The 13,779-nt window shown below is 37.5% G+C and overlaps 1 protein-coding gene across 3 annotated transcripts in view; it reads right to left on the bottom strand.

Annotated features, from left to right (window-relative positions):
* The window catches only part of LOC107040633 (glutamate-gated chloride channel), a 97,443-nt gene that overhangs the window by 20,040 nt on the left and 63,624 nt on the right, over positions 1-13,779 (bottom strand). For all 3 annotated transcript variants that reach the window (XM_015260782.1, XM_015260781.1, XM_015260783.1), the window contains exons 3-5: positions 12,426-12,596; positions 11,799-11,887; positions 542-606 (exon numbers count right to left, since the gene is read on the bottom strand). In XM_015260782.1, the coding sequence (XP_015116268.1) occupies positions 542-606; positions 11,799-11,887; positions 12,426-12,586 (315 nt within the window). In that variant the 5' untranslated portion in view covers positions 12,587-12,596. The remainder of the gene's footprint in view (positions 1-541; positions 607-11,798; positions 11,888-12,425; positions 12,597-13,779) is intronic.

Raw genomic sequence — 13,779 nt, forward strand, 5'->3', positions numbered from 1 at the left:
CCTGAACAGAAATTCTTGCCAAATCATAACCCGATATGAATTTCTGTCCGGTCTTAAATTTCAGTTCAGATGTAAGTTCTCCAAACAGGAATTCATGCCGGAATACAAATTCAAGTTCAAACGTAAATTCTTTAGACATAAATTCACGTTCCGACAGACATTCCTGTCCAAGCTTAACTTCATATCCAGCAATGAATTCCCACTCAGACATGAGTTCATGAGCAAAAAATGAGATTAAGACTTAAATTTATGTCCAGGCATAAGTTTCTGTCCAGACGTAAATTCTAATCCAGCATAAACTCCTGTCTGGACATGAATTCTTTAACCATAAATTCATATGTCGAAATAAATTCCAGTCAGAACCAACTCATATTCAGACGTGAATTCCTGCCCCGATAGGACTTCATAGTTAGGCACAAATTCATATGGCAAAATGAATTCAATTTCACGCCTAAATAATGCCTATGTGCAAGCATGCAACATTCAAAGGGAATTACGACATAATTTAAATGTTGAACAATAAAGAGGTCATTAAATTTACCAAGCTAGACTCGTCGGGTGATGCGAGACTCAACAGCAAAACACTCACGTTGACAGTCAAGGTTCCTGTAACAGTGGGAAGCACAAAACCGATTAGCTTATGTTAATATTTAAGCCCAAAATTTTCAACAAATATCATTGATATCACAGAACAGAAGCGCAGTCAGCAGGCCCCGCCACTACAAAAAACTGTGCTCTCCTATCTATTGCAAAAAGAATGAAGTACCGCAGTTGTGCCTCAAGACTTCCACTTCAATAATATATATAAGTAATGAAAACATAGGTCAAGTGAAGAAACTTGGATTCAAACGTAGTGAAGTGAATTGTTTTCAGGTCAGTGGGAAATTTATAAACAATTTACAAGTGGCAATAAAGACTCTGGATCGAAGTGACCTTTTCGGTTGAACGATTGCGTGAACGTCAAATGGGGATTCTGTCTTCAATACTTTTCTGTTTTTTTCCTTGCTTTCTTTTTCTTTTATCCGTGATTCAGACGGAAAGGTGTAGTTTATAATTAGCTTTATTCTCCATGTGACCACGTTAACTTGAATAATTGAGCCTCACGTGCAGGCACTCTCTCAGCACTACCACGATCTCCATTTGCTTCTTGGAATAATGTATGCTCACAGCCACAATTGTCGTGCGTGCATTGAGGGCGACACATTATAATTCATTGCATTTGTCAGATCAATTGAATGATAATACTGACATCAAGGTGTAGTCCTGAATTTTTTTTTTTTAGAGAGAAATTGTATTTTTTGAATCATTGATTTGACAAATGTTTCGTGTTTTTTTTTCTTACTCCAATTTTCTAATACTCATTGTTATTCACTAACATAAAAGCTAGTTTATGCTAAATCCTGGAAAGCCCAAGGTCATGCTGTGCACATGCGGCAGCACATTAGCGAAACAACGCCGTGACTCATAAGCTTTGGTTCAGCTTTTTTTTCGGTTTTTCTCCGGTTCATTTTATCACGTACACACCAGGTAGTTTACATTTATTTTTCTAACGCAATTGTGCTCATAAAGAAGTAAGTGGGGAGTAATTATACGTCTTGCTTGGGCGGGAGGGGGGAGGGGGTAAGAGTATTGCCTTGGTTTTATTCAAAATATTGACCTATTGAGACTAGGGAGAATTTTTTGTTATTCAAGGGGGTGAGTGGGGTTAAACGGATAGTTGTCAATCGTCAATATCGGGATTTCTATGTGGAAAAGATGAGAATTTGTCATTTTTTTAAATGAAGCATTTTGAAAGAATGCTTCATATCCTCGAGCGACTGTCAATAATAATTTACAATCGCGAAAATCTTTTTTGGATACAAAGAACAAGAGTGAATTTTTTTTAAACAAAGCACAAGAAAAATTCTGGGTCCGTGAATTTTGCCTTGAAAAGCTAATGAAATTTTATTGTACTGTCGGGGAATTTTTCTAGTGCCGCTCTAGAATTTTTCCTATTCTTCATATCCTCGTACATGTCCGCCTGACATCGGTCATGTTCGGGAGTTGCGCGAGCTAGTCAGTCTCGATCTCAGAGTTGGGCAACGTTAGCACGTGTTCTACAGCACTGGATCATAATCAGTGATTATTGTTTTTAGTTTTCCAACTGACTTCAACTATTGCTGCCATGTAAATCGTGATATGTGCGAAAAACCAAAGAAAAACGATATATCACTCGGTGATGTCTCTTTAAGTCAGATGGATTTAACGTTTACTGCAATTTCATAATCTCTATTCACTAAATCTCTATTGAATAGAGAATTAAAATCCATTTTCCCAGAGTTATTGACGATTGAAAACAATCCATTCTGCCCCGTTCATTCAAAGTTTCACAAAACAATTATAAATTCCAGGTCAATATCGAAGAAAGTGGAAAGCCCATTACCCGAGGAAAACACGTACTTCCGATTTAATATAAATTTCCGCTCGTGTATTACTATTCTCAAACTTGTTATATACACCGATCGATAAGCGGATAGCGGCCAATGCTCGATTCGCTTAATTAATCCGGGACGTAATTTATTACCTCAAAAAGAGGAGAATAAAACATCGGAATTGAATTAGTTTCAGAGAAAGGAAAAAAAACCGCTACTCACAATTTTCATCTGTAATTTTTCGCTTTCTGGACGACAAATTATCATCAACGATTTTCTGTATGCTTTAAGGATATCCAAGTAGTTCGGGAAATTTTTTCTGGGAGGACTCCTCTTCAGAGTTTATAGAATAGACCAGGAGTATTTTTTGAGCGCAATATCAACGTCAGTTTCCCAAAATTTTTTTGAGAAAACGATTTTTGAAAACATGTAATTTAACACATTGCCTCCATAAGAGATGTATACTCTCACCTTCAATATAATATTCTCACCTTCAGAATAACTGAGAAAGCCGTATAACATGAATATATGGTTTTATTTTTTGAAAACAAGCATTGGAAACCAATTGTTCCCCAAAAACCATTTGTGGTTTTTTCTCTACCAATTTCATTGGTAGTAGTTTCATTACTACCAATGAAATTGGTAGAAATGAAAATACGTGGAGAGTAGCAGTCATATGTAATCCGTCATATGGCTTCTGTCGCGCTTCTTGTTTAGACAAGAAATAAATATAAAAATATCCGTTTTGCCTTTAGACACACAGATTCCTAGGAAAGATTGGTTTTCCAAAGTCATTTGTGGTTTGAGGTGATTAGCAAATCTCACCAAATTGCGGTTCAACGACACTTCTTGTCTATAAAACCCCTGTGACGGTTACCATTCAAGAAATTCACTTTTCGTTCAACACATTCAGTGTTCCTCATTTGAAGGAGAGAACAAAAAAAAATTACCAATTTTCTGCGAGTGGTCTGTCTTGCCCTGCCGTCTGTTTGGCCCTACCCTCCCGAATTTTCTCGAACAAAGTTGCTAACTTGAACGAAGTACTTGGATATCCTTAATTGTCAAAAAGCTCACCACTTGCGCTTGTGCAGACGAGAGATTACGAGAGAGTTAACAGCAAAGAGGAGGTGGCTCTGAGTAAATATTACATATGCATGAAGTTGAAGAGATAAAAGTACTAATTAAGATAAGAGAAATTGACTGTCTGGGGCGGTCATATGTAAAATTTTCTCTGGATAATGAACTCGTGAAAAATTTTACTCGCTGAAGGCTCATCCGTTCGTCAAATTGCGTGAGAAAATTTTTTTTAACGAGTTCGAGAAAAAACAGGAAGAGGTGCCTTTGTGGTTACTATTCCGCCAGATAAAGAAAAATACACATGTAAACATCGAGCATTTGACACGTGGATTTCCGTGAATACGACAAGAAAAAAAAACTGAAAAAAAAACAACGCGTGACAAGGATCTTTGTGACATGGAACAGAAATAACGAGGGTGAGGTCGAACGTTTGCACTTTCTCTCCTGTAGTAACTGGAAATCTGTAATAAATGCTGGGAATTTCACGGGGGCAATCTAGTCGACAGTCACATGAATGCAATGACCTTAGAACTTTGAATTAGATGCACGAGACTACTGACACGCGAGACGGCCGGTGAAGGTGTCCTCAGTGGTAGTTTGTACTCTCGGTGATATTTTCATTCAAGTGGAGAGAAAAATCTGTTGATAATCAGCCCTGAATTTTATTAAGGGGAGACCGCGGTGATGTTTGAAAATTGCAGGGGATTATCTTTAGCATACGGACTTAGTTCTTATTTTTTATACTCAAAAAATGAGAAAAAATGAAGTTTTAATTTTTTCCCATGACGGCGTAGGGTATAAAATCTTTTTCGTGAGAAGGAAATTTCAATTTTCTTCAACCTATTTTTTTGTCATTTGGTTTTCTTTACAATAATTGATATAAAAAAACGCAATGTTTTGGGAAAAATTCCAATATATCCAGTAAAATTGAATAATTAACAATAAATCATCATAACAATTATAGAGATTATGAAATAGTTATAAAAAAGAAATTCGTCATCAGTTAATAATGATTTATAAATTTCAATAATTAATTTATTTGGTTAAAAATTTGCGAACAAAATCAGTATTTGCACTGAAATCATTGCCTTTTGTACTAACGTTTTAGTAAAAATTGACGATTAATAATAAAGTAGTGAAGTAATCAACAATAATCATAAAAAAATAATAATTGATAGTCATTAATTGTCGACAATTACTAGAGAATAATTAACTATCAATTTTAGTAGTTGTTGTATGTATAATTAGTTTAATAAAATTCAGGGGTAATTTTTAACAAATTTCGCTCGAATGGAGTAAGCAAAATTGCCAGTGATGACACGGTCACCTGGATTCATCGGATTTTCTTTCGCGTATACTTCTTTTTTTTGCATCGATCGACCTCTTCACCCTGCGATCGATAACGCAGTTCAGTAAGTCAACGAGTTTACAAGGTGATTCAAACATGCAATTTTTATGGAAACACGAATCAATAATCTGTCTTTTATGTTCTCTCGAGAGGAATAAAATGCACGTTTTCATTTTTGGGCGGAGAGATTGACCCTTCGTACGGAGAGAAAAGTCGGAAAAAAATTATCTGGAAAATCGCAGAAAATTTTGGTAAATTTTTCGATGTTATGAGATTGAATACAATTCCAATTTCACTTAAAAATTCCAGAAAATTGGGCTTTTCATGTTGAACAGTCATTGATTTTTCAATGGAAACTTGAATATCCGAACTCAATCGTGAAAATTGAACATCACATACAATTTAATTTTCAATAGATTGAGAATTCATAAAGGTATTACCTGAATTTTCAAAATTTTCAGTATTTCCAATTAAACATTGAAAAATTTTCAATGTTCAGACAATTGAGAATTACTTGAATATTCAAGAAATTAACTGATTCGTCAAGGAAAAAATATCCAGAAATTTAAAAAATTTCAAGCTTTTCCCTTTGAAATTTCAAGAGTAATTTTCTAATAGTGCACTGTTTGGTAAAAAAATGCTTCTCCGTTACAGAAAAAATCCAGACATTGAGTAATTCACATTTACAGACATAATTTTTTATGGGCTTTTTCCCTCGATAAAGAGTGAAAAACACTCTTTAGCCTAGAACTGACTTTCGCTCCACTATTACTTGATTTTTTTGCAATTTTTCCGCAACTTGTTTCTCCATGCAACTGCGTTATCGAGCGCGGAGATAGGATACAAACTAATCAGGTTTTTTCAATTGTCCTCCATTTTTTTTTATCAATAAAAGACACTTGGGACGGACCGCGAAGGTGAGTGCGAAGGTGTTGGTGCGGCGTGTAGTGGTTATTGTTCTGGTTCTTGTTCTGCTTGGGGTCGCTAGGGGTTGCCGACTGGTTAGTCCGGCCAATAGTGTCACCAGGCGATCGCAATCCACAGCAGAAATCCGCATCTGTAACACCCAACAGCCCTTGCCCACGTCTCATCCATGAAGAGAACAAAATTTTTATTTTTTTGCATTTTAACGTTCAATGTCTCTTGGATTAAGAAAACTCCCGGAGATTCGGGGTACTAGGACATTTTATGGGGGGCAGTCACATGACACATACACATTGTGGTGGTATTTTTTAACGCTGGAAAACCTCGTGGAGTTATCTTGGCGGTGGGATTGTCACTTGTCTGGGGGTTTGAAGCGTTTTGTCGTGTCCGTCAGATGAGGCGGGGTGATGAGTGCCCTATATTGAGAGAAATTCATCCTTGTGGCGGAGGGTCGACCACTTGGAGAATTATTTAAATTGAAACAATGGGTTTTTATAACTCGTAAAACTGCTTCTATTCAAACGTAAGGATATCCAAGTATCTTTTACAGTTTGTCAATTAAATTTCGGGAGAAAATTTTGAAAAAAATCATGAATATTCGGCGTCAGTCAAATTACATTTTGCACAGAATTATAATTTTTTTAAACAATCGTTGTTTATAAATAAATAATTGAAATTATTTAAACTTGTGGAAACCTCATTTTTTAAGGCATGAAATCGATTTCTGGTAAAATTGTGAATATGAATAGATTTGTTACGATTCAGAACAAGTAATTTTTATGATGGAAAATTTGTTGTTTATAAAATATTTATAGAAAATGCTCGTAATTGCCAAAAATTTCAATTTTTTATTTCGTCAATCTTCCTCTAAAAGTAAACTTTTTCATTTTTTTTCAGATTTTTAAAATGTTTTCTAACGGTTCAATATCGAGATTCAAATTCAGACCTTCAGACCTGCGAAGTTTAAATAATAAAATCATTGTAAAATGTCCGGAAACCTGGGGTTCAATTCCAGACCTCCCCTAATTGTTCATATCAGATGGATTAAGTATTTATTTTTTGTAATTAAAACATTTCCATTGAACTTAATGTATGAATTTATTGATTTTTGACAAAAATATTATTGAAACGAATGGGAATTTTTTTAATGTAAACTGTCATTATTATAAAAATTACCAGAAAAGTACAAATTACGCTTCGAATAAATTCTACGATTTGTTCCGTAAAAATTAACCACCCGTCTGATAACTCACCGCTGTGGGGACAACAAGTCGTTCCGTATTTTTCCCCCAACGATTGAGAAATTTTACAGAACGGAACGTAGAAATAATTCACCAGCTTCATTAAAATTGTTGAACGTTCAAGAATTTTTGATTTTGGAGGCATAATAAGTCGGCAAGTTTCTGTAAGATTTTACTTCTTCGGGAAAAATTACGTGACAATTTTGTACTTTGTTCGGTGATGAACCTGACAATTCCCCGAACCTTTCAGATTTCTTCTCTTTCATTCCTATAAAAATTGCCGGAAAACGATTCCCCATTGCGGATTACGTGAATTGTTCCGTAATTTTTGCTGAATATTTCTCTCCGTGGACATGGCTTTGAACGAAAAACTCCGCACTCGTCACTCGGTATGGATTTCTCTCAATCTATAATAGTTAAAACAAAACTTCCTTGCATCAAGTCGTTAATGCACTATTGCCACTTGGACTCGGTTAATCTGTACACAAACTCCCACACGGAAGAGTGATCCCCCCTGAAAAAAAACCAGTTAAACACCGAAATTGAAGTGTCTACCCCCGAAGGAAGTACTTACAGCGTTTTGGAAATGTTTCACCCATTCATTTCCACCCCTTTTTCTAGAATTAGGTCGACCCCCGGGATATTTGAAGTCTAAAAGCCACGTCGACGGCTGCCAACGGTTTAATGAACACTGAATTATGCAAGCTACTCCGCTCAACCGTTTCGGATACCCCTTTGGACCTTCATGTTCGGAGAAAGGAATATTCAACTCCAGATTTCAGTTTTGGCGTGTGGAGAAACTGGAGTTGTTGAGTATTTTTTATTGGGGGAGTGATCACTCTTCCTGTTACGGTGAAGAAATAAATGTAAATTCTACGAGAGAAATTGAGGAAAAATTCGGAGCAGAATCTAGAAAAGTTCATGTGGACAGGAATTCATATCCGGACAGGAATTCTGATTTCCACTAATTTTTTAAGTGATTGATTGAATTTTTTTAAATGATTGAACTAAAATTGATTGTTTCCATCTATTTTTTTATGGAATTGTGAAGTTCCAATTTTGAAATTCCTTGGAATTTCAGTGGAACTGTAACTGGATACAAATTCATGGCTGAACATGAATTCATGTTATAGATTTCATGTTCATAGATTTTCTGTCTGAATATTAATTTGTATCTGGCCATGAATTCTTGTTCAAGTAGGAATTCGTGTCTGGACAGGAGTTCTGATTTACATTAATTTTCATGAATTATTGAAGTTAGACAGGAGTTTCTGTCTGAACACAAATGTCTTCCTAGACGTTAATTTCTACTAGGACATGAATTCCTGTTCGGGCAGGAATTCTGATTTATATTAATTCTCATGAATTTTTAATGTTATACTCAGACAGGAATTTCTGTCTGAAAATAAAATTCTTCCCAGACATGAATTTCCAGCTGGATATGAACTCCTGTTCGGACAGGAATTCGTCTTTCCATCGATTCTCCCATAGAAGTTTGAGTTTTTAACTACAGAATTCCTTGAAATTTCAATGAACCTGCGTTAAAAATTTGCAAAAATCGTAGCGAAAATTTTCAACAGTGCACCATTACTTGATTATCTCACTAATTTTTCCTCGTCTTTTTTTTCTCGTGTAATCATCGGTATGATTGTGTCACAGTCAGTGATCCGTTAAATCTCCATTCATCTATTCCTCAGCCCAAGGCTCCTGCACGTTAACTGTCTTATCACGGTACCTCAAGGAGTTGCTCTAAAGAGCCCCGACAGCTAATTGGATTCTGATGTAAATGAGACGAGCGTCGGTTGACTACAACCGAGACACTGGTGAAAACTATGGTGACATGGTTATCTGAATGGTGTAATTCTTCGAACGTTTTGGTGATGAGGGATTAATTACTAGTTCTTGGCATTTTTAATTCGGAGATTTTTTTACTTGTGTTGTGTGCAGGATATCAAATGAATTCCTGAGACAAAATCATGGCCATCGATCTCCAATCAGGGACTGTCTTATCATTTCAATTACCGCTGTGTACTTTTAATCAAACGAGATTCATAGCTCGTACAAATTTTTGGATGAAAATGGTTTTAACAAATCTACTAAAGCTCAACTCAGCAAGCTCTTTTATACTGCGGTGGAATTGTGTGCTTGACTGGTCCGTTAGTCCGTCAAAATTATTCGACAAGCTTTCGAATCCTAGTTTATGCGAAAGCTCCAAGAGAGGTGACACGGATTTCTGAGAGCCGTTTTGACAGTGCTGTGTGTTAATGCGGTGCCGAAAACACTCTGATTATATTTAATTTAGGTTGATGAATCATGGTTTGAGGGATTCGACGGAAACTTTTCTGTAACTTCATTGCTTTGTTCTATGTTATGGGTCTGATGCAGAATATTTTGGTCATACTTTTTTCACGTTTCATTCAACATTCGGAAGAGGTGTGACGTGTTTAATTAAATTGAATTTGGAATCTGTGTCCTACGGATTGTAATTCATTTATTTGAATCGACGAAATTTATGAATATGAATGATGAGAGAATTCAATGAATCATGGGTCTCATGACTTTGAGAATTTGCATTTTGCAGATAATTTTCCATCCTCTAGTGATGATAGATCAAGAAGTCTGATGTGATGCAGAAAATTTTCGTGAATGACACACCTCGTTGAATTATTCATACAAATTTCTCGAACCAAAAGTGTAGCTTTCAATTTTGTTTTGCATGAACTGAACATTTTCTCATCTCAGGGGAACATATAATTTTGCAAAACAAACAGTCTTTGAGACCAAAACAGGAATGCGACTACTGTAAATGATATTCCTTCATCTAATCTTCAAATGTTGCGGTCAAAATGTGTGATACTCAGTAACAATTTGATTGAATCCATGGAACTCTGCTTCTAACATCAAGTCCAATGCATAAATTCCACTGTTTCATATTCGAAATCTCATAGTGGTGACAATGTCAGAATAATCGACCTCCGTTGGCAAGCCTCAGCTTTGAACACAAACGTTACCAACACCAGGCAAAAGTACAACAGCAACTAGTCCCCAGGGCTGAGTAGTTTATCTGTATTTGGCATTATATACATGTTACCCTCTTTGACGCCAAGTATGCATATACACACAAATGTGTATAATCCCCTCGAGGGGCCGGAGAAAGATGGCTGAGAGGATAGCTGCACTCTTATGCACGTTGACTCACAAAGATAAGGGGGAAGTGCTGTGTTGCTGTATTTACATCGTTATTTGATACCAAACAAGACAGTGGAAGCTTATACTATCAAAATTTGGCTTTCAGATTTCTTGGTAATGGGTACAGGACAAATTAATCCCACTGAAATGTTATCTTTCATCATTTGGAGATGCTCTTGAGTGTAGCATCTAGAAGATGGTTGAAGTGTTCTACATTTTGAGATAAAAACGAACACATTCTCAACCGAGGCTTGTTTGGACCAAAAAATCGCTAGTTAAAAATTACGAACAAATGAATTTTTCATCTCAGAAGTCTTCAAATGGTCAGCACCAGATTTTCGTTTAGACTTGTTTGAGAAAATGTTTCTTCTTTCTCTCAGTGTACGGTGACAGGGACACTGACGAGTGAATGACATGTTAATCGCTTGTAGTAAATGCACTCATGTACACCTCGGAAGTGTAGACTACTGTCACGACAACAGCTGTCTCCCAGCTTGGGCTCGATCTCTTCCAGTACCATTAATAAATCCTCCAGTGATATGAGGATGTTACATTTGCCTGACGTACATCCCCCGAGACTGAATCAACGACTGATGAAGGCAGGGGTTATGCAATTTCGACGTGCGGGAAATTATTAATGAGCTTTCTTGGAGGGGATATGTAACAGGATCTCACCTATGATGAACCCACATTGGAGCAACAATTAGTTGCTGAACTTGTGACTGCCTCTTTGATACCCGAAATCGATCCAATTCATCTACTTTAACCGCAGCAATTTAACGATTTATTTTTTGCAGTTCCAAGTGTTTTGGATACTGAGATAAGAGGAGTCTTCACAGACCATGGCGCTTGTTCTTGTTTAATGTTGCTGATGAACAACACCAGATAATCAAAGGATAGACATCAGAAGATCTGAAGTCTTCTGAAAACAACGAAATCAATCAACACCAATGAAATCATTCCAAATCAACTGCAGCCATGGAATCACATTGCGTGATCCTTGAAGACAACGCTGTAATCGCGTGAAATGAACTTAACATCGCAGTCATGATGTCACTTAATCATGGATAACCTTCACTTCATCGTGACCGTTGAAAAGCCTTTGAAATGCAAAAGTGAAGGCGCTTGCACCAAGCGCTGCATCAATCAGATCCTCAAATCAACACCTAACAACCCACATCTCAGTCAACAGAAAAGTTTCCTCCACCCTAAGACAAGCCAAAATCAAAACCAGAGTTTTTTCGACGACGCGTGCGTCGCAGTTAAATCTCCTACCATACCAGCCATTCAAATGGCGGGCAAACAATCCTAGAAGAAATGTCCTTCTCCCTCGCTATCAACCAAACGACTTGGAAAAAAAAATATCCTCTCTTGTTTCGTTAATTGAGTTAGCTTGTTAATCTGTTCATGTTGCGTTACTTTCACAATGAAAGATACCCTTTCGACGAGAGGTGAGCAGTGAACTGTGGTTGTGTCGTGCTGTGTGATGGTATTGGTGCCGATGATGTTCGAGGTGCTCGGGGTAGTTGGATGATGGTTGGTCATTGGGTACAAGGTGATCGGATACGTATTCGTCTTCACGGGTGTGGGGTGGGGGCCGTAGTGTACCTTGGACCGGTGGTAGAAGCCGCTTATCGTAACGTGTCGACAGCAGCAAGTTGTCCAGTATTTCCTTGTCCGATTTGCCCTCCTCGAAGCTGCAAAGAACATTCTCCAGTTTAAAAAAAAAAACGACTCCGTGATGATTTTTCCACGTCTCTTTATCAGCCCTGGCTTGCGCCTATTCTCTCACTCAAATGCAATAAATCATGAGCTCTTGGAGCCCTGGCACTGCGAGGCACTATATCAATTAATAAATACTAGAGTCTTCTATGATAATGTCACATTTCAGCAAAACGACCTTTTATGTCACTACTACAGACTCTCTCGAAATAAACTCTAGTTTTTTTTTATTAAAAATCGATGACAAACCTGAAGTCTAAAAATGATAGTCTGCATATTAATTCCGAGAAATACCAGAACTTCGTGTCTATCGGCTTTAGACTACTGACTATACTCGGATGAAAAAAAGCTGATGCATATTCATGAACATATACGACACTCGAGAGTAGTTCAGCTCGTTGCAATTTAGATAGTAATATTATTCAGCTGCGTATTATTCAAGGTTTAATGAACATGGGGTGATTTTTTTTTTTTTTTTAATTTTTTCGTCTGGATAAGAATTTGAATACGTACATGTCCTCGGCACGCACGAGGGTGGCTAGGGTGAGGGCTAGGGTGAGGATACAGAGAGTGGTGAGGATGAAGGAACTTGCGAGGGAGGCGAAAGACAGCGAGAGGTTGGATGATAGGCGGCCGCCACCACCCGCACGCCGCCCTAGCGCCACCCAACCCATTCTATGTCATCTGAAACAGAAAAATTATTTTGGTTTGAAGTTATTGAAGGTTCAGGTATAAAGATTGTTTTCTCTATGTGAGCCTCAGAGGCTGACCCTTAGGACCCTTGTGACGTCCTGACCTTTATGGATTTCACGTATTTGGGATTCTGATCCTTATTGCCCTGACCCTTACGACCCTTATGATATTTTGAACCTTATGAGACTCCTGACCCTTATGATGTCGTACATTTTTGGTTTTGAATCTAATGAGCCTGATTGTTATAAACCCTTATGACCCTTACGACATCCTGAACTTTATCAAACTTCTGACCCGTATGGATTTCTCATATTTGAGATTCTGACCCTTATGAGGCAGATTGTTACGAGCTTGACGCTTACGACCCTTATGATATCTAACCCTTATGACATTTTGAAACTCAATCAAATCATTGATCTTTATAGATTATAAATGTTTGTAATTCTGGCCCTCATGGACCTGAACCTTACCACCCTTACGATATCTGACCCTTACGACACCCTGAACCTTATCATATTCCTGACCCTTATAAACATTACATATACAATATTCAGGCCTTTATGAGGCTGATCTTTATTAGCCCGCCCCTCATGACATTTTGATCTTATGGATGTCAAATTTATGAACGTCTGACCCTTGTCGATGTTGTCTGGTCTTCACAGATAGCGGCTATGCAAGACCCTGACCCTCATCGCTCATATTTGACTCTGAGGACCCTCATGATCCTCATGGCATCCTGCCCCTTGAGATCTCTCAGTGCTTTAATTTCAAATTAGAAAAGCAAACTAATTTCTCAAAACATCATTTTTTTCTGCTCAAGAATTATGAAGTTTATTCAGTCTCGTCTTTCCTAATGGTCATTTGCATAACTTAATCTCGGAGACTGATGAGATTACTTGAGAGACTGCCTAGCGGTGAAAACATCTCGGTGCGGAATGAATAAAGACCCCTCCATATCGTCAACAGTGAGCTCCGACATTGGAACACTTAACTCGAATGGAGAATTGCTCTGAAAACGCCGTAACGAGGTAACGGATTCTCACGACTCGGGGGGTGAGGGAGAAAAAACGGAAGTGGGAGAAAATCGGGATGGAGATTTCCAACTGTAAATCGGGAGGGAAAATAGACAGTGGAGGGAGAGAGCGATCTGGTTTAATTGCGAGCCTCCGGTTTT

Source organism: Diachasma alloeum, unplaced genomic scaffold (genome assembly GCF_001412515.2).
Source record: "Diachasma alloeum isolate Michigan unplaced genomic scaffold, Dall2.0 Dall_scaffold_00339, whole genome shotgun sequence".
In the NCBI taxonomy this organism is placed as follows: Eukaryota; Metazoa; Arthropoda; class Insecta; order Hymenoptera; family Braconidae; genus Diachasma; species Diachasma alloeum.